Source organism: Lepus europaeus, chromosome 18 (genome assembly GCF_033115175.1).
Source record: "Lepus europaeus isolate LE1 chromosome 18, mLepTim1.pri, whole genome shotgun sequence".
Classification (NCBI taxonomy): domain Eukaryota; kingdom Metazoa; phylum Chordata; class Mammalia; order Lagomorpha; family Leporidae; genus Lepus; species Lepus europaeus.
Genome location: NC_084844.1, coordinates 3,841,687 through 3,869,133, shown reverse-complemented (window position 1 = coordinate 3,869,133; position 27,447 = coordinate 3,841,687). Strand labels below are relative to the sequence as shown.

At 64.4% G+C, this 27,447-nt stretch overlaps 1 protein-coding gene and 1 pseudogene across 2 annotated transcripts in view; both read left to right on the top strand.

Moving 5' to 3' along the window:
- Positions 1-27,447, top strand: part of SEPTIN9 (septin 9) — a 136,600-nt gene that overhangs the window by 9,979 nt on the left and 99,174 nt on the right. The window contains exon 2 of one of the 2 annotated variants that reach the window (XM_062215569.1): positions 5,758-5,814. In XM_062215569.1, the coding sequence (XP_062071553.1) occupies positions 5,758-5,814 (57 nt within the window). Of the gene's footprint in view, positions 1-5,757; positions 5,815-15,350; positions 15,452-27,447 lie in introns of those variants that run through there. The other variant, XM_062215571.1, reaches the window with a different exon arrangement.
- LOC133747436 (U2 spliceosomal RNA) lies at positions 26,280-26,447 on the top strand (annotated as a pseudogene).

Below are 27,447 nucleotides of genomic sequence, written 5' to 3'. Positions count from 1 at the left end.
TGAGTGGGCCTCGGGGGCCTGGGTGTCCTGGTGTGTGTGTGTGTGTGTGTGAGATTCCGGTCACTGGAGAGGGCTGGCTTTACTCCTGACTTCGGTTGTCCGGTCTAACGGTGGCTCACCCCCGCCATGCCTCACTTAACCGTTTCTACAACTCATTGCTTCCCGGGCTCTCAGCTCGAGCTTTGGGGAGCTGTGGACTCCACACTGGACTGGCTTTAAAAGCTCATCACCTCCAAGGGTCCTGGAGGTGCCGACCCCTCGCCTCGCTCCAGAATGGGCTCCCAGCCACCGGCTCCTGACCATCGCAGCCGTGGGTGACCCCGTACAGCGGCGAAGCTGGGGTTGGAGGCCAGGGCTGCCCTGGGATGCTCACCGTCAGCGCTCAGACCTTCATCTTCTGGTCACTTCCAGCCGCAGGGCGTCCCTGGAGAGCCGAGGGCACTGCGGGCCAGCTGCTGGTGAGCTGCCCGGCTTTCAGCCAATCCACACCCCCACAGCTCCACAGAGGACGAATGACATTTGAATTTTAGATCAATGAGGATTCATTTCTAGTGCGTGGCCAGCAAAACATTTTGAAATATACATATGCCTTCAAATTATGTGGTTTGTCTGAAACTCAGGTTTATAAAAAAAAGTCCTGTATTTTCTAGGGTGACCCCATTGAGAGGACCCAAACCCCTGGCACTCCCCGCTGACCCTCCTGGGGGAGGGCTTTGTGGGCCTTTGATTGGCAGTACTCTTAGCCAGTGGGTGTGTAGCTGCTGCTGTCCAGTGCAGGCAGAGCGTGCCCTCACACACAGGAGCTCCACCTGCCCTCCCCGGCTGTGCGCTCACTGCCGAGGGGGTGCTGGGCCATGCTGGTCGCCCCCAGTCTGCAGCCCCTCAGTCGGTGCCTGGTGCACGGAGATGCCTGGGAAGAGGTTGCGTGAGCCGTTTTGTAGCGCGGAAACCGAGGCTCCCAGAGCCAAAACTCGTCCCAAGAAGACAGAGCTGGAGAATTCGCACCCAGAGCTCTGTTACTCCAGGCACGGCACTGTGGCCTGTGACACCTCCGGGGTCTCCCTGGCTCCCCCCCTGCAGCTGGACCCTAACCCGACCCCAAACGCAAGAGGCCGAGGGTGCTGCACTCGCACCAAGGTGGAGCCTCCTTTTGGTTGTTTCTTCCCGACTGGGGGCACGGCTGGCTTCTCCCTGGAGGAGGGGCTGGCAGAGCAGAGCCCCGGCCTTAAGGCCAAGGCTGTGGTGAGCACACCCTCGTGCGGTCAAGGCCAAGACCCCTCGCCCCCTGGTTTTGCCCACAGCCCCAGGTGTGGGCCTTGAGGTGGGGGAAGGTGGCCCTGGGGCCCGGGGAATCTCCTCTCCACCCTCCAATGTGCACCTCCGTGACAGCAGAGGCCACCGGAAGAGGGGGGTTGTGGGAGATAAGCCTGGAATTTGAGTGCTCGCACCCACAGGACAGCCTGACTTTGATCCGGCCCCGCACGGCTTCCGTGAGCAAACAAGGCCGGGCTGGGGGCAACTGCTGTGCGACCCAGAGCCGCGTCTCAGGCCCTCCACCCCCCAGGAGGCAGGGCTGCCCTCCCCCCTTCTGCCCTTTGCCTGGGTGGGGGATGGGCTCGCTCCGGAGTCTGAAGAGACTAGGGGTCAAGTTTTGTCCAGATTGACGACGGATGTTTGTACGTGGCGAGTTTTTCCGTCTTTTCCTGCAAAATCACTCTTTGAGGAAATAGGGGGAGCACCGCCCTGGCCTGTGCGTCGTGGGCGTGGGAGCAGAACCGGGGTGTGGTGATGCCTGCTCCTGCCCTGGCCACGCCCAGGGGTCCGGGCTGAGACCCCGGGAGCAGAACCGGGTGTGGTGATGCCTGCTCCTGCCCTGGCCACGCCCAGGGGTCCGGGCTGAGACCCCGGGAGCAGAACCGGGTGTGGTGATGCCTGCTCCTGCCCTGGCCACGCCCAGGGGTCCGGGCTGAGACCCCGGGAGCAGAACCGGGGTGTGGTGATGCCTGCTCCTGCCCTGGCCACGCCCAGGGGTCCGGGCTGAGACCCCGGGAGCAGAACCGGGGTGTGGTGATGCCTGCTCCTGCCCTGGCCACGCCCAGGGGTCCGGGCTGAGACCCCGGGAGCAGAACCGGGTGTGGTGATGCCTGCTCCTGCCCTGGCCACGCCCAGGGGTCCGGGCTGAGACCCCGGGAGGAGACGGGCGGGGTCTGCTGGAACACAGGAGAGCGTCGACGCCCTCGGAGCCCGGGCAGTTGTCTCAGCCCGGGGACCAGCAGGCTCCAGCTCTGAACCTTGGCCGGAGAGAGACTTTGACGCCGTGTGTGTCCTCTGCTCCCCAGGTCGTCCGTCGGTCAGGGCTGCCGTGCCCGGTGGGGGCTGTGTGTGGTGGGCTTGGGAGGAGCCGCCATGAGAGCTCTGGCCTTTTCCTGGCTTTGGGGGCTTGGATGTGGGGGTCCGCAGTCGGGGGTCCGCACCAGCACTCCTGCGGGGCCCCCTTCCTGCGCCCTCCCAGGCTCCTCCCCTGCCCGTGGCCACCCTGCCCCCTCCCTGGGACCTCCAGCCCTCTGTGTCGGTCAGCTCGGTCACTGCAGTGGAATACGTGTGACCCTGCTGGGGGGGGAGGGAGAGGCTGTGGCTGGCTCACAGGTGCCGGCAGGGGCGGGGCTGGCGCGGAGGAAGCTTTTACAACCCACCTCCGGGACATTGAAATCGGGTTTATCTCCACTGAAAAAAAATAGATTTATTTTATATGAAAGAGTTAGAGGAAGAGCCGGAGAGAGAGCTCCCATCCTCTGGTTCACTTCCCAAGCAGCCGCAATGGCCAGGGCTGGGCCAGGCTGAAGCCAGGAGCCAGGAGCTTCTTCCAGGTCTCCCATGTGGGTACAGGGACCCAAGGACGTGGGCCATCTTCTACTGCTTTCCCAGGCCATCAGCAGAGAGCTGGATCAGAAGTGGAGCAGCTGGGACTCGAACCGGCGCCCATATGGGATGCCGGCACTGCAGGCGGTGGCTTTACCCCACACACCACAGCGCCGGCCCCAGTACCATTGATTTCTGACTTTGGGGATTCAGCATCTGCACGCGTTCAGGAGCCAAATCCGGCTAAAACCGCAGCAAGCCAGCTCCTTGCCGTGTGTCTAGATGCCAGTCGGGGCCGGGCTGGGTCACTGCCTTGTGTCGCCTGTCGCCGGTCTCCCCAAGGACCGACAAGCCCTGTGTCGTTTTAGCGCAGTGCCTAGGACAAGCCACGGGAGGGCGGTTTATTTGCGCTCACAGGTTGGGCGGGTCTGTCAGGTCACAGCCCAGTGTGTTGACCTCAGAGCCTGCGCACAGCAAATCCCACTGATGTTTGTCGCTGGCCTGGGGTCGCTGAACCCTGACCAGGAGGCCTTCGCCATGGCCCAGGTGACCAGGCACAAGCGGGGGTGGTCCCGGGAACCCCCTGGATCCAGGGAGCTGCCCCCTCCAGCGTGCCCTTGCCCTGGAGGGCGGGGAGGGGGCTCCAGGGCCGGGGCAGCAGCTCTAGGTTTGTAGCAACCTGTCGGCCAAGCTTTGTGAATTCCTAATTACAGAGCCCTGGGCCAGGCTGGTGTACGTGGCTGGCGTGATCTAATAACAGGCGTATCCTGCGTGATGATTGTAATGATGCGAGAGCGCTATCTTTGATGGGGTGTTTATTTTGTGCCGGGCACCGCACTAAGCGTTCATTTGATCTAATAACCTCGCGAGGACACACCCCTTCCGACCCCACTGGCCGGTGGTGAGCCGAGACGTGGAATGTAGAAGTCGGTTCCCAGCCGGGCGCGGAGGGGGCCGTCTGGATTCGAACCCGGATCGTCGGGCTCTGGACTCGGCTGCCTCCTGGACCGCTGGGTTGGTGATTTGCTCTGGGACGGCTCCAGGCGGCTCGGTTTCACGTCACCCCCTCTTCGCCATGTGTTTTATTTTAAAATCCCATAAAAATAGCTCAACTCCGCCGGAACCGCTGAGTCGTCGGATGCCTCCGAGTCCCTCCCAGCTACCTCCTTGCTGGACTCAGACCCCGGCTTGGATGAGGAGGTGGCTCCGGTCCCCTGCTCGTGTCGACCGAGCGTGCTGTGCAGCCTCCCTGTGCCAGGAGCTGCCTGGCACCAGGCCCCCATTTTGGGAAATCAGAAAAAGAAAATAGTGTCACTGAAGCAAGATTCCCCCCCCCCCCCAGAAACCCAAGACACACACTGCGATGTTTTCCTCCGCGTCCGGGGGCCTCCGGGCAGGGCTGGGTGTCCAGTGCCCTGGGGGAGGACAGGGCAGCCTGCGTCCCTGGCACCCCCCACGGAGAGGTCTTCCTGGTGGGAAGTGACTCAGTGCACCGGCACGCCCAGGCCCTGCTCCTGGGATGGGCTGGCCGGTGCTCACCGCATCGTGTTTCCATTTCGGGAGCACGTATTAGGGCCACAGCTGACCCGCCCCACACAGCTGAGCTGCAGGTCATTCACTGGGGGCGTGCGTGGGGGGGTAGGACGGGTGGCCATACTGCCCCTGGTCACTCTGTGCGGTCAGGTGTGGGGGGGTCACAGCTGTGGCTGCTGCTCTCAGCTTCGGGGGCGGGGCCGCCCCTTCTAGCCGTGGGTGCCAGGTGCCTGCCCTTCTGCCTCCTCCCCACATCTAAGGCTGTGGTCAGCCTCTCTGTCCAGCAGCCCTGAGCTGGAGTCCCCGGGTCTCCTGGTGGGCTCCCTGTCACCCAGCAGTCCCCCATCAGATTGGAGCCAGTGAGCTCTGGGCCAGGGCGCTCCTGGCCTGGCCACATGGGGTCACCGTTGAGGCTGGGTCTGGCTGGCCAGCAGCTGCGTGACCTTTGGCAGTTTGCTGAGCTCCCTGGGCCTCCGTTTTCTTATCTGTGAAATGGGGGCAGCAGCGTCTGCCTTCCCGGGATGCTGGCTCCATGAAGGGAGTGAACCGGAAGTCACAGAGCCCAGGCAGGCGGGGGTGGTGGGGGCACCGCAGTGCCCGCCTGGTGCTCCGTCCAGGCTCGGCGGGTCCTGGCTGCCTCCTGGAGGCCTCCCTGCTTTCCTGCTGCTCCTTGGAGCGCGTGCCACCAGCCTGGTGCCGTGCCCTGGCAGTGGTGGCGCCGGCTGCTCCCCCAGGCACCTTTTCTCCCAGCTCAGCACCTTGGCAAATCTCTTCCAGTTACGACTTGCCCGCCGTGGGGCATGAGCGGGTAGAGGGATCGCGTGCAGCACGAGGCTGCCTTAATCCGGGCTGCGGTTCTGCACCCCTGCTGGCGCGGTGGGGAGGGGCGGACCAGCTCCTCCCTCACCCCCCCACCCCGCCTGGCCCCACCTGACCCTGGGCTGCCTCCAGTGCAAGGCAGTGCCGTTCATGAACAGGCAGCCTTGGGTCGCAGGGGCTCTGGCTGCGCCCCAGGCCCTGTCTCCACCCCGCGATGGTCCCGGTATCATCAGACTTTAGAACTGGATGGACTCGGGCTCGTGGGACTCGGCTGGTGACTCGAGCCCACTGGCGCTCAGCGCCCTCACCTGCAGAACCCGGCAGCCAGGGTGTATGGAGGCTTTGGCTCGGTGCCTGCCTCCAGGTGGGTGGCTGGCGTCACTCTGGGCTACAGGTGTCTGATGCCCCAGGGGTACCTGGGAAGCAGCAAGCCTCTCACCCCAGAAGGACCCCCTGGCAGGTTCAGAGGTGAGGACACCCCCCATCCACCCGGAGAGAGCATCCTAGGGGCCCGGCGTGACCTCTGCCCTTTGTCTCTGTCTCCAGGAGTCACTCGGACCCCCAGCGGCCGGCTCCGGAGGCTCGGCGACCCCTCTGGCCCAGGTAAGTGGCACGGTCTGCCTCAGCCCGTCAGGACCAGAGTCCCCAGCTGGCCTCCTGGGGAGTGGGGCTACTTGTCCAGCACCCAGGAAGGTGCCAGCAATGATGGTCATGGACGCAGGGGTTCCCAGGCCCACCACCGCCAGCACTGTCCCCGTGTAGGTGGGGATGGCCCACCTCTGCGGCAGCTACCCACTGGGGCAGAGGGCCTGGGTGTGCCGGACGCAGCGGAAGCGGGTGTGGACACAGTGGGAGTGGGCGTGGACGCAGCAGGAGCTGGTGTGGACGCCGTGGGAGTGGGCACCGAGGGAGCAGGTGTGGACACAGTGGGAGCGGGTGTGGACGCCGAGGGAGTGGGTCTGGACGCCATGGGAGCGGGCGCCGGGGGAACAGGTGTGGACGCAGTGGGAGTGGGTCTGGACGCAGCGGGAGTGTGCGCCGGGGGAGCAGGTGCACTGTGTAAGGGTGGCCGGCACCAGGTGGCCCTGCAGGACCGCGGCCGCTCCTGGTGGGGGAGCAAACCTGGCCGCGTTATCCGGGCGTACAGAGTGGGCTCCTGGACCAGTCACTGTGCTGGTCGCTCTGCTCCTGGCGGGGGAGCAAACCTGGCCGCGTTATCCGGGCGTACAGAGTGGGCTCCTGGACCGGTCACTGTGCTGGTCGCTCTGCCTTTTTAGTGTGTTGGAAGCTTTTCCCCGACAGCCAGTGGGAGGGGGCCGAAGGTGACCCTCCCCCACCCCACTGCCCAAGCAGAGCCGTCACAGGCTCAGGGGCTCCACCGGCCATCGTGGGCCCTCCTGGGCAGGGTCTTCCTTCCTCCCTGACGCCCACCTGGGCTTGGTGCACCTTCTTCCCCCGAGTCCCGGGGCCCCCAGACCTGGCCCGGGTGGCTGCTGCAGGCTCTACTGTCCCAGAGCTCATCTTGTGCTTCTTGGCCGACTCCCCTGTGACCAGGCCTGGGACGTGTGCCTTCTGGTGGCCCCTGCTCTGTCGGGCACTCGCCTGCCCTAGGAGAGGGCAAACCCCTAGGGAGCCCACACTGTGTCCAGGTGCTGGGCTCCGGGGAGGGGCAGGTGTGATATGGACAAGGCAGGGGCCTCAGGGAGCAGACTGTGGGCAAGAGTTAGACAACGACACAGAGGGAAAACATGCAGCTGGCTCCTCTGTGGATCAGGGCTGCTGCTGGCCCGCCCAGAGCCACCCTCCTCTGCCCAGCCCTGTCTGGTGGCCGTGCCGGACCGGCGGCAGGAAGGAAGCCACTAGCCACGGGAGTCAGAACGCCCACGTGCAGAACGCGTGTGAAAATGTGCTGAGGGGCTGGTGTCGTGGCAGAGCAGTTCGCGATGTCCCAGTGCCGGTTCAAGTCCCGGCTGCTCCGCTTCCGATCCAGCTCCCTGCTAACGGCCTGGGAAGGCATCGGAGGACGGCCCAAGTGCTTGGGGCCCTGCCACTCACGTAGGAGACCAAATGTGGAGTTTCTGGCTCCTGACTGTGGGCCGTGGGTGTCTTCACTCCCGGAAATACGACATTTAAGCTCACTTTAGACATTCATTTGCATAGAATTATTAAATAGGTTTTCGGCTAATCGCCACTGAGTATTGACAGGTGGCGGTGAGATGGCCACCTGGGACCCTAGGATTGTGTTCCCAAAATGTTCCCGAGACTCCTTGGCTCCTTCCCCTGGGGGTGGGCTGATGCCGGGGGCCACGGAGTGGCTGGGGGCGGCTCTTCTCTCTGGACAGCGGGGGTGGCAGTGGAGGTGGCATGGGTGGTGCCTCGTGGCACGTAGGTTACAGGGCGGGGGGGGCAGCCTGCAGATGTACGAGCTGGGACGTCCACAGGAGCGTGTGGGAGGCCCCTTGTGCAGGGCGGGTCTGGGTGTGGGAAGGGGAAGGCGGGGGGGGTGGCGAATGATTCAGTGGCTGCCTGTGGTTCCGGAGCGCCCCGCCCACCGCAGCCACGAGGGACCGCCAACCACTGCACCGCCCGCTGCTGTGAGTGTCTGAGCCCTGGAGTCCAGGGCCCCGCTCCCTGCCCTCGTGCGTCTCTGCCGGCTGGCTCGCCGTGGAAGGGGGTAGTTGGGGGGGCCTCCCAAGGCTGTAGGGCTGTGAGGTGTCGGGGGGCTGGCACCCCGGGCTATGGGGACACAGTCCTGTCGCGCCCCTGTGTCGCCTGGCTGGTTCTGTGCTGTCAGCACTTGGCAGCGCCCCCTCGGCCCGGCTTGGAAACCTAGGGCATAATTTGCTGTGCCCAGTGCTGCCTGCCGGGGATCTGCTGGCACACGCGGTGCCTCTGTGTGCGCCACCTGAGCCGCTCTCTCCTCACCCTCCCGGCCTCCATGCGGCCAGACCTTGGCCCCCTGCCTGGGCTGACCCCATCTCCTCTCCAGGCTGGCAAGGACCCCTCGTGCTTCCTCTGCTGAGTCCCCGAGGTCGTGTTTGGGACCTGGCCGGGGTGGCCGCTCTGGTGCGAGCCACGGTCCCTCAGAGGGCACCGCCAGTCAGCCCCGCGCTGAGCTCACTCCCTTCCTGTCCCTTACCTAAAGCTGGAGTTGCTAGATCTGTTAAACATGCCATGAATGGAATAAGACCCCCGTGAGGAGACAGAACAGGGGTGGAAGAGCCCCCGGGGGACCCTCTCCACCCCTCCCCTCCTGCCGAGCAGGGACCTGGAATGTGCCCGTCTCATCACAAATGTCGCCAGTGTCGCGCCAGGGCCACCCTCCCTGCGTCAGCGGCCGCCGTGCCTGCTCACATGCGGCGGGCTTTGTGATCCATCCCCGTCGACCCATGCGGCTTGGTTCATTCATTTCGGGCACCCGTGATCGTGGGAGAGGCCGAGTCTGTCTACCCTCTGGCCAGTGGGTGGACCGCAATGGGGGTTTCCTTGTTGTAGACACTCCTGGGACATTCTTGCAAGCGTGTCCCGTGCACATGCATGTCCCATGCATGTATATATTTCCCCCAGTGGCTCGGCGGGGCAGTAGGGACGCCCACCTCCTAACTGTTGCCATAGTGCCCGCGTGCCAGCTTTCTGGTTTCTGCTCCTGCACTCGCCCGCTGTCTCTGCCTCGCTCGGTCTCCGGCTGACCCTTGCCCCGGTTCCCACGGTGCACACGGCGTCCCCTGGGCTGTGCCTGAGCTGAACCCTGGAGCCTTGTCCGCCTGCTCCGGCATCCGGTGTGCTGCGGGCCCCGCTGGTCCTCGGCCTGCCCTGCCCCTTATCTCTCCCCACACTGAATCCTGCTCCCCTCACCCCTGTTCCTGTCCATCCAGAACCTCAGATCGTGGGCTGGCTTGGAAATAGACATGGAGATGGATGAGGTCGCTCTGGATCAGGGTGGCCCTCAGCCCCACCACTGGGGTCCTCGCGAGAAGCAGTGCGGGCACAGAGAGGACAGAGCCCTGGGACCCCGGAATGTGCCTGGGAGGAGTCGAGTCAGGGCAGGACCCTCCCCTGGGCCCGCGGGAGGGAGCCTGGCTCTGCTGACCCCTTGATCTTGACCGCAGGCCCCCAGACTGGGGGAGAGGCAAGTTCTTGTTTCAAGGTCCCCGGCACCCACCCCACCTCCCCAGCCCCCCGCTGTGGACCGTGGCGTCCCGCCCCCCGGAGGCCTTGCCTGAGACACTGCTGTCTCTGCGCTGAGGGGGCACGCAGACACAAGGAGGTACAAAACCTGCTCCCCCACCCCCGCCCCTCTCCTCCTCCTCGCCCCGTGAGCCCTCAGCCCAATACTGCTGCCGCGTCTCCAGTGGACAGCAGGTGCGGAGGGGCCGTCACTCACTCCCACTTCTTCCCCAGGGCACTGCCCTGCACTGGGCCTCACTGCCTGTGCACAGCAGGGTGTTCAGTAACACCAGGTGCCCTGTGCCCGCTGTTGGGCAAAGCCCTGGATCTTTGCCACCCTAAGATCTTGCCCTGGGGCCCCCACGGGGCCTCGCTCCTGACTTCTGCCCCTACCCACCGAGCCCCACCACTCCTGCTCCCCAAGTACCCAAGCAGGGTCTCAGCCTCCCCAGAACCCTCAGGCGGCCAAGATCTCATCAACTCACCCCCACCCCAGTGCCCCTTGGGCCGCCTGTGACCTTGGCCGAGTCCTGGTCAGGCCCCTGCCGTCCCTCCTGGGACCCCTGGCTGCTCCCTTCCCCACTCATCCCCCCTCTGCAGGTTCCTCCACGGCCAACATTCGGGGGGCTGTCACCAAGTTGGTGACAGAGGACACCCAATCACTGACCCCAGGACCCCCCCCCATTTCCAAACAAACTCCAAGCCTTGAGTCCCTGGCCGGTGACGATTCGCTGCTGCCTCCCAGCCTAGCCCTGCCTCCTCCTTCCCGGCCCCAAGGGCTCCGGCCTCCCCGGGCGGGCGGGCGGGCGGGGACCAGCCCTGCGGCTCCCTGTGCTGCAGGTGCACTCACACCCCCTCTCCTGCGCCGCTCCCCCCCCCCAGGCTCCAGGATAAGGCTGCCCCCACCTGTCATCCTGCCGGGCAGCTGGCCCCTGCAGTGGCACCCCCAGGCGGTCACTATGGCGAGGAGAGGCCTGGGGACCGTGAGGTCGGTTGAAGGAGGTTCGGCTTCCTTCCGCCTGTTTGCCCTCTGGGGGAGGGAGAGGCAGCCCCAGGCGTGTGTGCCATTGGCGTGTGAACTAGCGACAGAGATGGAAAGGGTGTGTGGAACCTAGCACGTGTGCCATTGGCATGTATATCATCAACGTACGTGCAAAGCGTGTCTGGAACCCAGCAGACACGTGACACTGATCTCGCAGCGCACAGCTCTCAGCGCACTGCCGGCTCAGGTCGCCTTTGCGTTGGCTCCTCCGCCTCCTTGTGCATCCAGCACCGAGCAGGACAGAGGCTGGGCTCGCGGGGGAAGTCAGAGACGCCAGCTCTCGGGGAGGCTCTGGCGCCCTGGGCCAGCTCCACAAGGCCCCGTGTCTGCTCCCCCGCCCCCATTTCTCTGGCCGAACAGACCGTGGCCCCCACTAAGGCCGACGTGCCAGCTCTGGCCCCAGGAGGGCTGCGGCCTGCGATGTGTGGCACGGGTGGCCGAGCACGAGGGCCGTGAGCACACGGTGGAATCCGGCCCCGTCTGGGCCGCTTCTCCCCGTTGTCTCGGCTTCCTTGCACACAGAGCTGGAAGGGCTCCCGGGGCAGCAGGCTGGCCAAGGCAGCCGGTGAGCCCCACGGCGGCCCCCAGGCACAGAGCGCCAGTGTCGTATTTCTGTAGGCGCAGCCGGACCTCACGGCACAGGCAGTGGAGCGAGCGCTCGGAGGAATGCAGGCGGCCGCCGGCTCCCGGGGGTCTCGGCCCGCTGCCCGCCCTGCTGGCAGGTACGGTAGCCGTGGCCGCGGCTGGGTCAGCGGGAGGGCCGGGGCCGAGCGCCTTTTGTGTTTCATCCAGGGAAGCAGACGTGAGCGGTGGAGTCTGGGCAGGAACAGGAAATGAGCAGAGAAACTGTGTTTTTTTAGAGTGAGAGGTCACGGCCTTTGCGTAGGTCGCTTGTGGGGACGCACGGAGCCCTGTATCCGGGGAGGAGCGCCGGAGGGTTGGGGGGAGATCAGAGCCCAGAGCTCCACAGAGTGCCCCTCCCCACTGCTCGCTGGGCCTGCCCTGGGGCCCTGCTGCCCACGGCACAGTCACCTGCAGGCGTGCCTGCTCTCCCGCCCAGTCTGCTACGCCGGCGCCTGGCCGGTGTTGGGAGTTCAGGCCACCCTGGGGACACTGGGCACATTTTTTGGTTAATTTTTTGCTTTTTTTTTTTTTTTAAAGATTTATCTATTTGAAAGGCAGAGTTAGAGAGAGGGAGAGGGAGAGACAGAGAGCGAGCTTCCATTCACTGGTTCACCCCCCAAATGACCGCAGTGGCTGGAGCTGAGCCGGCCCGAAGCCAGGAGCCGGGAGCCTCTAGCAGGTCTCCCAGCTGGATGCAGGGGCCCAAGGACTTGGGCCATCCTCGGCTGCTTTCCCAGGCCATAGCAGGGAGCTGGACCGGAAGTGGAGCAGCCGGGACTCGAACCGGCGCCCACGTGGGGTACCAGCGTCACAGGCAGCGGCTTCACCCGCTGCACCTCAGCGCTGGCCTCGGAAGGGCAGAGAGAGAATCGGGCTCCCTGGTTCACTCCCCAAACGCTCACAACAGCCAGGGCAGGACCAGGCTGAAACCTGGAGCCTGGATCCCAATCTGGGTCCCCCACATGGGGCCCAAGTACTTGAACCATCAGCCGGAAGCTGGATCAGAAGCAGAGCTGGGACTTGAACCAGTCACTCCGATAGGGGCTGTGGGTGTTCCAGGCTGGGTTTTCGCTGTTGAGCCAAACGCTGCCCCGCCCCAGGCATGATTTTGTCCCCTCCCAGCTGGGTGCTTGGCCGTTGGGATGCTCAACAGTGCCCAGTGCCGCGAGCTGTGGGTGGGGGAAGAGCCTCCCCGCTTTGCGTGGGCGTGGGGCTCTGTCTGCCAGCGTTTTCTGCCTGGGGCATGAGTCCCCACTGAGGAGGGAGGGATTCTTACCAGGAGGCTGCGGTGGTGGGATTGTCCACCAGGGCCAGGCTGTGTCTGGGGGAGAGCAGGAGGGAGGAGTGGGCAGTCAGGGAAGGCTTCCTGGCAGAGGCGGCCTTTGGCTGGGTCTTGGGAAGGAGCCGCGTCCCAGGCCCCGGTGGGGAATGGAGCTGGGCAGTCCAGCTTTGCCCGCATAGTGCCCCTGTGGGGTGACCTCCCTCCTCCTCCTCCCCCTGCCCGCCCCTGTGGGGTGACCTCCCTCCTCCTCCTCCCCCTGCCTGGACTCCCGGCTGCTTCTCCACGTGGGGTCTGTGCCTGGCAAGCCCTCGTTTCCATCCGGAGGAGCTCCCAGCTGGCGATGGTGACGTCACAAAGCAGGTGGCCAGGGCGTGCAGGTCACGGGTGTAGGTTTGTGCAGGCTGGAGTGGCCGGGAGCTCACGGGTCTGGATCACCCAGAGCATTCCGGAGCTGTGGCCCTGAGGGCCCAGCCCCCTGGACAGCAGGCCTGGGTCCAGGTTGGGAGGAGCTGGGTTAGGCCAGGCCAGGCCCCGTGGGCAGAACCGCTCGCCGTGTTTAAAGTGCCCACGGGCCTCGTGGTCCCACTTCGGCGCCCCGGGTCTGGCCTGCCTGTTGCCCCCTTAGCGCCGACACTGAGGCTACAACCCCACGGGCAGCAAGGGCAGCTCCCTGTGTCCTCGCCGCCGGGCCTCGCCCCAGCCCGCACCCTGCCTCTGCGCCGGCTCGTGACTGAGCGGGCCGTGTCGGAGCCACGCAGCGCTGCCAGGTTTTCGGATTCAAATTATGTCCTGAATGCTTGGATTCGTCGGCACGGCGGCGAAGTGGACCTTGAGCCAAACGATGCCGCGAACACCAGAGATCAGGCCGCCAGCAGCTGCACCAACCACGCAGAGAAGGCCGGAGCCTGCACGCCTGCCCCTGCCTGGCCATGCGGCGCCACCCCGGCCGGCCAGCTCTGAGGCCCCCGGGGGCCTTGGCCGCCGCGGCGGGAGCTGGTGCTGGGGCGGCCCAGGTTTCCCCTCCTATGTGGTGTGCAGTTTCTAAACTTAATACAAATGATTGCATTTATAATCAGAAAAGCCAAGAAGGACTATTTTTTTCAAAGTCAGAAAAGAGATTGAGTAAACAAGCCCCGCCCCTCTGTGCTTTCCCCCACTCTGAGTCAGCGATGGTTAGTGGTTGGTTCCGCACAGAAAGAAAGCAACAGAGCCGGCCGAGTCTGGCCGGGCCCCCGCGCCCGTGCCCGCTGGCGGAGGCCACGGGTTCCCACGAACTGGGGTGGGTTAAAACAACACCCGTGTGCCCTCAAGGGCCTGCTCCTGGGGGCCGCAAGTCCGGGCCACGCTCCCTGGGGGGCTCCTGGGAAGAGTCCGTTGTCTTCCTCTTCCGGCTTCTGGTAGCTCCGGGCACTCCTTGGCCTGTGGTCCCATCTGTCCACCTCCGGGCTCTCTCTGCTCCGCCTTCCCTGGGCTCCCCCTGGGCTCCGACAGGAGGGCGGTTAGGGACCCTCTGCAGAGAGCCCAGGATTCTGGCCCCAGCTCAAGGTCTTCCCTCAACACAGATGCGAGGCTTTTTGCAAATCAGGTTGTGTTTGCAGGTGCACAGTTGGGGCCTGATGTCTTTGGGGGCCGCTATCAGCCCCTCCCCCCAGCCTCTCGCTGCTGTCCTGCAGCCTCCCAGGGAAGGGCCTGTCCCCTAAGAGGATGTCTTGCCCACACTGTGCTGGGGGTCCTGTCCCAGGCAGGGGCGGGACAGGGCCTGAAGTGGCATTACGAGGCCTTTGTGTCGCCTGGCTGAGAGCTGTGTGTGGACCAGGCCTCAGGTGCGGGACTGTCCCGCAGAGGCCCCCAGCCCCCGCTCCCAGGGCAGGCAGGCGGTGGGCCTGCGCACAGGGGCGGTGGGGGCGGTGGGGCCGGCGGGCGGCTTCCCCTTCCCGCGGGAAGCTGACCATCTGGACTTCGCAGGGAATCGCGGCGTTTCGGTGCTGGCACAGACACACACGTTCTTTAAATAGGCTCTGCCGTCCACAAGCCGCCTGGCTCCCGGGGCTCAGTGAGCCCTTACAGCAGGGAGCTGGGCCCTCCCCCACCCGCCCAGAGGCCCTGCCCCAAGCTCTCCCGCCTACTCTGCCGAGCCCCCTGAGCCTGGCCAGGTGCTGGTGGGCACCACCCCGCTGGCCAGGTCAGCAGCCCCCGCGACCCCTGGCGAGCAGCAGGGGCCCCAGCCCGGCCCTGTGTTCCCAGAGCGGCGTGGAGCGTGGGGAATGTGCGGCAGGAGGACCTGCCCCTCCCAGGGGACAGCCGAGGCGGCACTGACTCATGCCTGTGTGGCAGGAATCTTCCAGGAAGTCCCGGCCGGGGTGGGGACAGCAGCTCCCTGTGTCACCGCAGGCTGGCGGGACAGGGGTGGCTGCCTAGGGTTCGTCCTGGGTCCGCGTGCCAGGAGCTTCTCTCGGTCCGCCCAGACCGGGGTGCAGGCGGGAGGCAGGCAGGCGGGCGGGCGGGAGCCAGGCTTTTTAAACGCTCAGACCCTGGGCCGGGGAAAATGAAAGACTTTGGAAGTCGCCAGGAATTTGACTCTGCGAGTTGGTTTCCGAGCAGCTAAGTTAAGCATCTCCAAGTGGATATTAAAACGGGGCGGCGGGGGCTGGAGGGGGTGGAGAGAGGCGGCCGCGCGCGCCGGAAGCTGCACGCCGGGCTCGGCAGCCAGCGCAGGCAGCGCCAGGCGGCTGTCCCCGCGCGTGGGGAGGACCCTGGGGGCTGCCGGGTGCCCCCGAGGCCCAGCTCCGGCTCGGGCTCCCTGCCGCCTCCTCTCTCCTCCCGTTTCGAAGGCACACAGTGCTACTTGATGGCGCTACACATGAGCAGCACATGGAAATGTGGTAATTTGGATGCATTTGTGATTGCAACAGATTGAAGGAATTAGACCAGACAAAGAGTGTCTCTGGAGGAGGAGGAGGAGGAGGAGGAGGAGGAGGAGGAGGAGGAGGAGGAGGAGGAGGAGGCAGAGAGAGGGAGGGCGACGGGGTGAGGACGGGGCGGAGGACTCCTGCGAGCAGGCGACGCCGGGACTCCCGCGCTGCTGCCCAGCGGCTCCGCAGGGATGGACAGGGACCGGATCACAGGTAGGCAGACGACGCGCCCCTGCCCCAGCCCTGCGCCCACTGCCCAGAACTCGGACCTTTCTTGGGGCTCGGGAAATAAGCACCCAAGGGTCACTTTCATGGAAATTTTTCTCATTGACTGATCTCGGTTCAGGGGACGCAATGCCGCCGTTCCCAAAGCCGGAAACCCGGTCCCCCTGCCCTCGCCACTGCCGCTCTGGCACTTTCCCCCGTGCCACTCGGGCCCCCCACGGGCGCCGTGCTGCTGAGAGGAGACCTGGGGCGGGGCGGGGGCCCTGCGGCCGGCGTCCACCCTCTGGTCTGCGCTTTGCTGCCAGCCGGAGTCGGCCCCCAAGGGCGCCGGTCTCCTTCCTCCAGTAGCGTTTCTGGGCTCCCTGGCCGGTGATTACATAGGCGGGAGCTCCAGGCGCTCAGAGGAGGCGTGCGTGTGTGCGTGTGCGTGCACGTGTGGACGCCCTCGTCCGCAGTCCGGGCAGGAGCCGGCACAGGACGGGGGGAGGGACCCAAACCAACAAGGAGGAAACTTGCCGTCCCAGCCGAGCCTCCTGACACCAGCATCAGCATTTCCCGCTGAGGACGGCGCCTGTCGCTCACGGGCACCCCCCTTGGCCAGGTGCAGGGGTGCATACCGTGGGGGCATCCTAAGGGCATGAGCCCCACTCTGGCTTCCGTGACCTGGGGTGACCTGTGGGCCACGCGGGGCTGAGTGTCACCCCACAAGCACCAGCCACCCTGTCGGCTGCCACTTGTGTGTGCTGGGGGCGTCCCCCAAGGGGCCGGGGGCGGAAGGCCACCTCTGCCGCTCTTCTGAAAGACAGCCCCCCCCATGCTCCTGGGCCTGCTTGGACTCCTGAAGTGACGTCAGGACTGGGGTGGCGGCCCCGGAGGGAGGGGATGCCTGGGGTCCTGATGACAGTGGGGGTGTGTGTGTATGCATGTGTGTGTGTACATGTGTCTGCACATGTGTCTACGTGTGTGCATAGCTGAGCACAGCAGTCAGACCCCGGGGGGGGGGCAGCGACAGGGATGGCTGAAAGCCCCTCTCGTCTGTGTTGAGCTGGGCGGGGGGCTCAGTGGGGGATGGGTGGCTGCAGAGCCGGGGTTCCCTGTGTTCTCAGGTTGCAGGTGCGGGCTGCTAGGAGACCCTTGCTGGGCCTGGGTGGCGGGGCGTGTGCGGAGTGGCCCCGGCAGACGTGAGCCAGCTGCCCCAGTCGGACTGGTCTGCTGGCCTGCAGAGGCCTAGGGAGCCTCGGGTCCAGCCCCGGGGAACCGGAAGCAGTGACCACGTGTGGGACCTCCCAGGCTGGCCGGATTACAGGAGCTTTTCACAAACTGAGCAGGGAGTCTTGACACGGGCCAAGTGTGCCTCTCGGCCGCTCTGCCCACTGGTGCCCCCAGCCAGGACGGCTCAGCAGCGGCGGAGCCGGGCCCTTCCCCCGGGACGTGCCTGGCTGAAAGACGGGCGCTGCCGGTGGGTGCCCATTGGATTTCTGCGCGTTCTCTTCCAAGCTCAGCTGTAACCCGGCCAGCCTAGGGATGAGAGCAGAATGCCCGCGCTGTTTCCTTATTTCCTGATGCGTTCCTCACACTGGCCAGCCCGTTGCCAGCCCCGGGGAGAGCTCCCACCCAGACCCTGCTGGGTGACCTGGAGCAGCCCTGTGCCTCAGTTTCCCTGTCTGTAAAGGGCAGGAGTTGGGCCAGCAGGGCCCCGAGGCGACGTTCCCGCCCCTGGGCGGTGGGGGGCTCCCTCCCGCTGGCTGCACCCACTGGCCTGGGCCCCTCAGCCCCACAGCCAGGCAGTGGGGCAGCTGCTCCGGTCCCCACCCGTGCCCGCTGGTGGTGGGTGAGGAGGTCGCTGTGCCTGTGTGGACAGAGGTCTGCCTGGCCAGATGCCCCACCCGCCGGGTTCCAGACGAGGCTGTGATGCGCTTCCTGCTCCCTGGGCTGGTGGGTGAGGCTACTCTCCTGGAGGGCTTGGTGGGAGAGGTGTGGTCCCCCCTTGGAGGCCACGTGGTTCTCACGGCTTGGGGGAGGGGGGCTCTGGGCAGGTGCCAGCAGCCTCGGGGGTCCTCAGACCCGCTCTCTCCTGCTGTCTGGGGTGTGAGCTGGGCCCTGGGGTTCGCTGTAGCCAGGGCTGAGGCTGCCCTCCCCCAGCCCAGCCTGGGAAGATGCCTGGGGGCTTGTCAGCTGGGCCGTGAGTCACCGACAGGCCACTCCTCCGGGCAGGGTCGGGTTTTCTGGCCTGGCCTGGCTTTGTGGCTTTTGCAGATGGAGTGGTTTTATCTTGCGTGGCTGCAGCAGGCGGCAGATCTGCAAGAGAACTTTCCACCCGGGGCTGTTACTCCGCCCAGGGGGGCCTCGGGGAGGGTGGGGACGGCCGAGTGGGTGAGCCGGAGGCCGGGCCGGGGAGGGCCTGCAGGAGTCTGGGCTGCGCTTTCCCAGGGTCCAGCGTGGAGCTGGAGGCCCCTGGGTCCTCACCTGCTCCCTCGTCCCCTTGCTCTGCCGCCTCTCTCGTCGTCTGAACCTGCTGGGGAATTCTTTTTTTTTTTTTTTTTTTTTTTTTTTTTTAAGATTTATGTATTTATTTGAAAGGCAGAGTTACAAGGAGGCAGAGGTGTCTTCCATCTGCTGGTTCACTCCCTACATGGCCCCAATGGCTGGAGTTACACCCATCCAAAGCCAGGAGCCAGGAGTTTCTTCTGGGTCTCCCACACAGGTGCAGGGGCCCAAGGACTTGGGTCATCTTTCACTGCTTTCCCAGGCCATAGCAGAGAGCTGGATCGGAAGTGGAGCAGCCAGGTTTCGAACCAGTGCCCGTAGGAGATGCCGGCACTGCAGATGGTGGCTTTACCTGCTACGCCACAGCGCCGGCCCCAGAATTCTTAGTCCAGCCTGGGTGGGCACTGCAAGCCCTCAGCTTCCATCTGCTAGGAGTCTTTTGTTCCTGGAAGGACGTCCTGGGGCTGCCCAGTACCACACCGAGGGGCTCAGAGCCCTCAATTCTGGACGCCAGGGACCCCAGATGAAGGCGTTGCCGGGCTTGGCTCCTTGGGAGGCTCCTGGGGGGCCGCTGGTGCTGGCTGGTGCTCCTTGGCCTGTGGCTGCCTGCCCTGTCACAGGCTCATCTTCCGTGTCCCAGATGTTCCTCTGCCTTTCCCTGGCGCGGCCCCGGGGCCCCGAGGCAGATCCCGTCTCAAGGCCTCCACTTCATTGCATTTGCAGAGACCCTTTTCCCAGACAAGGCCAGGCTCCCAGCGCTGGGTGGACGCGGTCTTGGGCGGGGGCACCACTCTCCCGCTGCGGTCATCTGGATCCAGCCTGCCCAGACCCCTCGCTGGCCCACTGTGGGCTTCAGTGTGGCTGTTAACCCGAACAGTCTGGTCACCAGGCCTGGTGAGGTGTGGGGAGGCTCAGCCCCGTGTGGGATTCCAGGAGCAGCCAGGAGCCTGTCCCAGTCCCCCCTGCACCCAACCCAGCTGTAACAGCCTCAGTGCTGTGCCAGGCTGTGACCCAGGGACCAGGTGCACAGGCATCTAAGCCCCACTTCAGGTTGACAACTTACTCCACGAGCGAAGTGGACGTCCCAGGGCCGAGTGTTAACCGGCAACGTGGTGTGCGATGGGGGTTGTCTGGAGCTGCTGAGGCCACTCCATACTGCAAGGGCTGTGGGTCCAGGCCCGAGCCTCTCTTTTAAAGTTGTGTTGGGGCTGGCCTTGGGGCGTGTGGAGTTAAGCTACCTTCTGTGATGCCAGCATCCCATAGTAGAGAGCCAGTTTGAGTCCTGGCTGTTCCAGTTCTGATCCAGCTCCCTGCTAATGCACCTGAGAGAGCAGTGGGAGATGGCGCAAGTAGTTGGGCCCTGTACCCATGCGGGAGACCTGGATGGGGCTCCTGGCTTCGTCCTGGCCCAGCCTTTGCTGTTGTGGCCATTTGGGAAGTGAACCAGTGGATGGAAGGTCTCTCTCTATCTCTCTCTCTCCGTGTCTCCCTTTGTCACTCTGCCTTTCAAATAAATAGATCTCTCTCTTTCTGTCTATTTTTAATTTGGTCATGCGTGCATCACATAGGATTTAGCCGTTCCCGGGTGTCCAGGGTGACCGTGAGTGCCGGGTGCACGTCGTGCCGCTGACCCCAGAACTTCATCAAGTCGGGGACCTGAAACTCCGTCCCTGTGGAGCACTCTCTCCCCACCCCCACCCCACCCCCATCCCCACCCCCAGCCGGGCGGCCTGTTCCCCTCTCTGCCTCTGGGTGTGGCTGTTCTGGGAGAATCATGCCATACCTGTCTATGAGTGACCACGTGGGCTAGAATCCCCTTCCCGTGTCGGCTTTCCTCGGCGGTGTTGGGGGACCTCGGGCGGCTCCTACCCCTGGCTGTGCCACAAACATAGGTGTCCCTGGCCCTGCTCAGTTCTTGCAGACCCATGCCCAGCCGTGGGATTGCTAGATTCTGGGCCTGGCTTCCTGAGGGACCACCAGATATTCTTAGTAAAATATTTATTTATTTGAAAGGCAGAGTTGCAGACAGAGAGGGAGAGAGAACTTCCATCTGCTGGTTCACTCCCCAAGTGATTGCAACAAGTGGAGCTGGTCAGGCCGAAGCCAGCAGCCCAGAACTCCATCCAGGTCTCCCACGCGGGTGCCGGGGCCCAAGCACTTGGGCCGTCTTCTGCTGCTTTCCCAGGGCACGAGCCGGGAGCTGGATGGGAAGTGGAGCAGCCGGGACTTGAACTGGTGCTCCTGTGGGATGCTGGCCCTGCAGGCGATGGCTTCACTGGCCGTCGGGGTTGCCACAGTGCGCCGTGTTCACACCAGCAACACCTGGAGTTGCACCTTTTCCACGTCCACGTCCTCGCTCGTCTTCTCCCTGTTTGGAGCAGCCGTCCTGCCGGGGTTGCAGCCGTGGCTTGGCACCGCCTTGGTTTGTGGCGTTGAGCATCTTTGCTCGGGGCCACCTGTGTGCCTGCCGTGCAGAAGCGTCCCTTCGAGTCTGTGGCCCCTTGGGCTGGCTCTCTGCGGTGCCGCCGAGCGTCCTCCACGCGTTCCGGATGTTTCTTCTTTCTCGTAACCACTTGATGGCCGCAGTTCTCTGTCTGACGGCTCCTGGGATCGAGGGGCTGGGGGTGTCCGCCGACGTGCGGTGCACGGATGTCCTCGCTCAGCAGCGGTTCACTGTGATGCAGCCGGTTCACGCATCCTCCCCCTTGGTGGCTGCCCTTTTGGGGTCATGGCCCTTTTGGGGTCACAGTCACGGCCGCGCCCCCGAGCCAGCGTCGCGAAGCTTTTGCTCCCTGTAGTCCTCTGAGCGCGGCGCCGTTGTAGCTGCTGTATCGAGCGCTGTGATTCCCTGTGGGGTCTTGATTCTCCACTTTCTTCTCTCTGTGGGGGCCGTGGCTGGATGTGGGCACTGCGTCCCCCAGGGCTGGGGGCAGAGGGCACCCGGGGCCCTGGAGGTCCGGCCTGCAGTTGTGGCCCTTGTGTCCGGGGTCTGGCTCCCAGCTCCTGGCTCCCGGCTCCCGTGAACGCCCACCATCCTCAAGTCAGGGCCAGGGCTCAGCGTCCACCACCCGCCCCCACCGTGCCTCTCTCTGCTTCCTGCCCAGAGGGGGCCGTCCCTGGTGCCTGCCCCAACGGACACGAGTCTCGTCCTGAGGCTGCCAGCCGGGCCCCTGTGTCCCCAGCCCTCCCACCCTCAGGGACCTGCTGACTGAGCCCCTGCACTTCCTCCACCTTGCCCCGTGGGCATGGAGTTGCCCTCGCCCAGAGGCCTTGCTGGCCGCCCCGGGTGGGCTGGGCAGGGGGTCCTCAGCCCGCACCTGCCTGCTGCTGCCCCCGGGGCCTCGTCCCCCCGGAAGTGCCTGCCTTCCTCGTGCAGCAGCCCCATCCCTCCCCCTGCCCTGCCCACCCCTTGCCTGCGGCAGCCTTTGCTGCCCTTGCTTGTCACTCATTCATTCATTCATTCATTCCTTCCTCCCCTGCATGCCTGGCGCTGTTCACGGAGAGCAGAACCAGACCCAGACGTGTCCTCTGAGCCGTGTCACAAACGTGAAGCCCGCAGCCACGGGAGCCTGGGGGGCGGGAGCCCAGGTCAGGGGGGGCTGCCACAGGGGAGAGGCCTTGGGCTGAGCTCTGAAAGGCGAGCCGAGAGCCAGCGCAAGCCAGGCCTGGGTGGTAGAACACGGCCAGCAATCGGCCGCCTGTGCCCAGGGTCTGGGGCGTGAGGGGCTGAGACCCAGCAGCCTATAGCTTCCTACCGAGGACTGCTGCCCCGCCCCCACCCCCCTGGGGGGCCACGCTCAGGGCCGGTGCACAGAGGGGGTCCCGGGACCTGGTCTTCCTGCCGTCTCTGCGCTCAGCTGTGTGGTCCCCGCTGGTCTGCCCCACTCTCGGGGCCCAGGCCTCGGACTCCCCCTGCCCCCACCCCAGGACCCAGCCCCCTTTTCCCATCTCCACCAGGAGGTCTGTTCCATCTCAGGGCCACGGCGTCCCAGATGGAGGTGCTGTGTGCAGCTTTGGCTCTCCTCTCCCCACCCCTGGATGGAGCCCAGACCCCATCCTCTGTGTGGCCCCCATGTGCTGGCCACCTGCTGCCCTCACACCTGTTCAGTTTCACCCAGATGCTCCCTGGGGGGTCTCCCACCAGCAGGGGGCATTGGTGTTGGTCCTGGGGCTGCCCTGGCTCAAGCCACGAAGCCTGAGGGTCCCCTGAGGGGGTCCCGAGGCCCAGGACAGGTTGGGGCGCCCTGGGGCTGGCGGCTGGGCAGGGATGGGGTGTCCTCCTGTGTGGGGCCTGAGTCTGGAGTTTTGGGGCCCCCAGCCCCTGCCCAGCACCAGCACAGAGCTCCTGGAGGCCCTGTGGGCAGACTCGGGACCCCTCTGCGCCTCCCCTCCCTGGCCCTGGCTTCCTCTCTTTTCACACAACTGGGGACGCCGTGAGGGGAGCAGAGCTGAGCGTGGGCAGTGGAAGCAGTGCCCCCTCGGAGCGTAGCCGGGGCCGGGCCGCTCCTGGGTCGCAGGAGTCGAGGGTGGCTGCAGGGTGACAACCCAGTGCCCTCCATGTCCTGGCTTTGTGTCCTCTGTCCCCACTAGACAGGGGTCGGTCCAGCTCCCTTGGAGGCTGTTCACTGGGGCCCTACTGGGTGCAGGCAGTCTCCGAAGTTCTTAGCCTACAAGGAGGAGTGAGAGGGGCACAGGCCCTGGCCACTTAGGGTTAACAGGCAGTGAATAAATTAGCAAATCCATCGCTGGTTTGAGATGCGGCTGACCCCTGAGAACAGGTGATGCGATGGAGCTGGGTGTGGGTGGGAGGGTGGGGGGCAGAATTGAAGAAAACCCTCCCTGGGAGATGACAGCATCCTGAATTGAATGACAGGAGCTGGCCAGGCCAGAGTCTGGAGGAGGCAGGCAAAGGGAGCCTCAGGTGCAAGGGTGAGGTTGCGGCCTGTAGAGTGGCTGCAGGGTGGCCATGGGAGCGGAGCACGGGACCTGGGGAGGCCTCTGTGGCTGGCTGCAGAGGCGGGGAGTGGCCAGGAGGGGGCGGTAGTGGTTGCTGCATTCACAGAGGGAGGAGTCCGAGGCTGGCTTTCTCTTCCCTCCAGCCTTGGGCCCCTGACTCTGGGCAAAAAATCCAGGTCATTCTGGTGGCCCTTGGGGCTGGGGGTAGTGGGGGGACCTGCGTCCCACTGGGCACGCGGCATCCCGGAGCTGGTATGGAAGGAAGGGGCTGATGGGGGAGTGGGGCCCCGCCTCACCTGCCGCTGGGACCCCAGGGTGTGGGACCCCTTGTGAGCTCATGCTGGGGGCCAGGCACCACCCCCTGCGGGGCGGCTCTGGGTGCGGCTCCTGCTCTCCGTGCAACCTTTCCCTGCAGTCTCCCCTCACCTGGAGAGGGCCGGGAGGGGGCTCAGGGGGCTCCTCTCCCCGTCAGGGCGCCTGCTCCCCTCTCTGCACGGCAGCTGTTTTGGGTAAAGCCCCAGAACCCCACGCCAAAGCTTCCCAGAGAGCAAGCCTGGGAGCTGACCGGGGGGCGGCACCAGGGTCTTCCCGGCTGCCGGCCTGTCCCTCTCTGTCCCTGCTGCTCACACCGGGCAGCCCTTGCCTCCCACTGGCAGCCCCTCACCCCCTGGTCCCCGGCAGCCCCAGCGTTCCATCCCTGGGCGCTGCTGTGTGTTCTCACGGAGCTTGGCAGCAGCCTGCCCCAACCCTGGAGTCACTGGGTCCAGGGAGAGGGGAGGGGGCCAGGCCCGGGCTCCACCTGGAGGAGGTGGTCTAGGGCTAGGGTATTGGGAGGAGGGGCTGCTTCCCGTGGAGGCAGGAGGGGGCCAGCGGCCGCGGGGTGGGGAGGGGCTCGGGCGCAGGGAGCGGCTCTCCCAGCAGGTGGCGGTGCAGGCCCAGGTGAGCCTGGTTTCCCAAGGGCGCATTTTCCCTGCCTTGGCGGGAAGCCGAGAGAACTGGAACAGGCGCCTCCCTGGCCCTGGCTGGGAGGGCCGCGGGCGAGCCTGGGCCTTGGACCCCACCCCCACCCACCCACCCACGACCCCACATTGAGCGGCAGACGTAGCTCAAGTCCCACGGGAGTCCAGTGTCTGTTTATGGCTCCTTTTCTAGGGATCTGGTCCGGGTGCCAGAACCTGAATTCTGCCCCAGGCTGCCGTGTGTCCCAGCCACCCGCCCCCCCAGGAAGGGCCCTCCCACCCCTTCCCCACCCCTGAAGTTCTAGATTTTTCCCTCTGGTGAGTGGGTTTGCTGGCTGTGTTGGTTCTGTGAGTGGGCCTCTGGCTGGTGCCCCGGGGGCTCCTGGGGATAAAGCTGGGTGACAGGTGCTGCTGTCCACGCCTTGCTGAGCCTGGAGTTTTCTGGGTAGACACCGGAGGTAGAACTGTGCAGGGAGAAACTGCGGGGGGTTCAGCCTCCTCCGTGACGCGGGCATCCCGCACGGGCGCAGGTTTGGTTTGGTTGCCGTCCCGGCTGCTCCACTTCCCATCCAGCTCCCTGCAGCTGCGCCTGGGAAGGCAGCAGTGATGGCCCAAGTGCTCGGGCCCCTGCACCCACGTGGGAGACCCAGACGGCGCCCCAGGCCCCTGGCTTTGGCTTGGCCCAGCCCTGGCCATGGTGGGGTGAATCAGGACAATCTCTGTGCTACGCCTCTGTCTGTCTGTAACTCTGCCTTTCAGAGAAGTAAATAAATCTTGAATAAAAGACAAGAAAAGGGGCTGCCGGCTCTTGCCCCTCAGGGGCCGTCCGTTCGCACGCTCCCACTTGGTGCCTCACTCTTGGGGTGGGTGTGCCCCGTGTCTCGTCAAGGCTTTGCTTTGCGTCTGTTGGACGAGTGATGCTTCCGGCACATTTCTGTGTGCTTGTCAGCCGCTCGGACGGTTTCCCCGTGCACAGAGCTGGCGCCCGTCTGCAGATGGCACGGCGCGGCTGGAGCTTGTCCTGCTGGCTCTGGGTGCTGGCCTCTTGTCACCGAAGTGTCTCGCAGATATTTCGTTCCGGACTGCGGCTGGCCTGCTCATTTTCTTAATGGTGTTTTCTAATGAGCGGAGGTGTGCCGCGGGCATTTTGCTGACTGAGGTCTTGGCGGCCGTCACGTTCTGTGTTCTCCGTAAGAACGTTTTGCCTGCCCCAAGTGGCAAAGGCGGCTTCGACGTTTTCCTCCAGAAGGTTCTGTGGTTACGGCGGCCGTCTACGGATGGCGTGAGGTGGGGTCGAGGTTCGCTCTGATGTTTTCCCCGTAAGCCCAGTTGTGCCACCTGTTTGTCGGAGCGTGTTGGGTGCTGCAGCGTGGGTCTCTCTGGAAGTCCCGCCCCGCGAGAACCACACTGTGGCTTACCGTGGGTTCGTGGAAGCCCCTGGACCTGGCAGTGTAGACTGTAACAGGACACCTGAGGCCCTTAGGACCCGGCCCTCTTCCCGGCCTCTGCTCCGGACGCTTGTGTGGGGGCCGAGCTACCCACGCAGGGGGTGTGAGATGCCTCTTGCTCTTCTCAGAATCGCTGTGGCTGTTCCCAAGCCTCTGCAATTCCACGCCCCTTTGGGAACCCCAGTTGTTGCGAGCAAGGCCCCGGGGCTTCCGTCTGGTCTGTGAGAACCTGGAGTGAGCTTGGAGAGTTAACTTCGTGCCGAGTTCAGGCCCTGAAGCTGGTGCTCGGCTCCCTGCGCTCCCCTCTCTGTTTTATCTTCCACCCCGGTGCAGCTGGGGCCCCCTGCCACCTCCCGGCCCCCGGCTGCTCTTGGTCGTCCTGGGAGCCCCTGAGCAAGGTCCTTTTGGGTTTTGCTCGTGCACAGGCCCCTGGTGACCTACTCAGTCTCCGGCTCTCTCCTCTCCCTGGACTGGGAGGGGCCGGCTGGCAGCTCCGCTTTATTCACAGTGCTGGTGCCCCTGAACAGCCCCCCCCCCGCCGCCATCAGTCATCCCATCAGCCAGTTTCGGGGATGCCCTGGGTTTCAGGAGCTGTGCACAAGGAGAGCGGGGGGGGGGGGCAGCTCCCCCCTGCTCCTTTCTTACAGTATTCCAGCGATAACACCTCGGGCCGGCTCACAGCCTCCGGTCCCGTTCCCCGAGCTGCTGTTTAAATTCCAGGTGTGGTTTCTGCTTCCCGACCGCTTCCTGAGGGAGTGGGAGGGAGGAAGCCATGACGGATAAGGGCAGCAGCCAAGGGAACGGAAAAGAACAAGGGCGAACGTTGCGTCCGTGCAGCGATCCGCAGCCTGATCAGCCTGCAGCTGGATGGAGAGGGGAGAAAGCAGAGCCCGGGGGCGAGCCGCGACCCCCAGCTCCTGCAGACGTGGGTGAGGCCGGCGTCGCTCCTCTGTGGGTGAGGCCGGCGTCGCTGCTCCGCCTTCTGGCCAAGAGCGTTTGTTCTCAGTTTAATATCTGATGCAAGGACGGCATTTTAAATGGATTTTTGGAGCGGGGAGTTGGAATAGGAGCCTGCTCCGTCCACTCCGAGCATCGACCTGGTGTTGCAGTACCTCTAGGGACAGTGCACCTTCCACCCCCCAAAAAGATGCGACCAAGGAACTATTGTGAATAACTTACATAAAATAAACAAATCCTTTCAAAGTACAACTTACTAAAATTAACTCGAGGGGCTGGTGCTGTGGCATAGCGGGTAAAGCCGCCACCTGCAGTGCCAGCATCCCATATGGGCGCCGATTCAGATCCCGGCTGCTCCACTTCCCATCCAGCTCTCTGCTATGGCCTGGGAAAGCAGCAGGAGATGGCCCAAGTCCTTGGGCCCCTGCACCCACGTGGGAGACCTGGAAGAAGCTCCTGGCTCCTGGCTTCAGATTGGTGCAGCTCTGGCCATTGCAGCCAACTGGGGAGTGAACCAGTGGATGGAAGACCTCTCTCTCTCTCTGTCTCTCTCTCTCTCTCTCTGCCTCTCCTTCTCTCTATGTGTAACTCTGTCCTACAAATAAATAAATAAATTATTTAAAAAATAGGAAATAAACAGTTAAAAAAAAAACCTAAGAAAGAACAGATCAAATCCGGCAATGTGGAGAAAGGTTATAGGTGGCAGCTAAGTTGGACCCAGTGCAGGAATGCAAGGTTGGTTTAACGTTCAAAGAAGCAATCCTGGTAATTCACCCTTCACCAGAATAGAGGGGAAGAGATACAGAGAGAGCGCCTACCGGTCAGTACCCAAATTAAGCATAGCAAGGAAGGTGGCCAATCTGACAAGGGGTGTGTGTGGGGCTCTGGAGCTAAGGCTGTTGGTTATGGCACAGGGCAAGGCTGGCCACGCGGTCAACAGCTCCTGTCAATACCGTACCAGCAGTCCCAGTGCAAAAGGGCAAGAAAAGGCAATTAAAGGCCTCAGGGTTACAAAGAAAGAAGTTACAACTGTCTGTTTTCAGATGACGGGATTGTACGGAATACCAGCCATCACTGGGCAAGGTCGTAGGATGTGAGGTTTGTGTACAAGCAGCAGGTGTACTTCTGCCTTCCAGCTGTAGACAATTGAAAATGAGATTTGGAGGCCGGCGCCGCG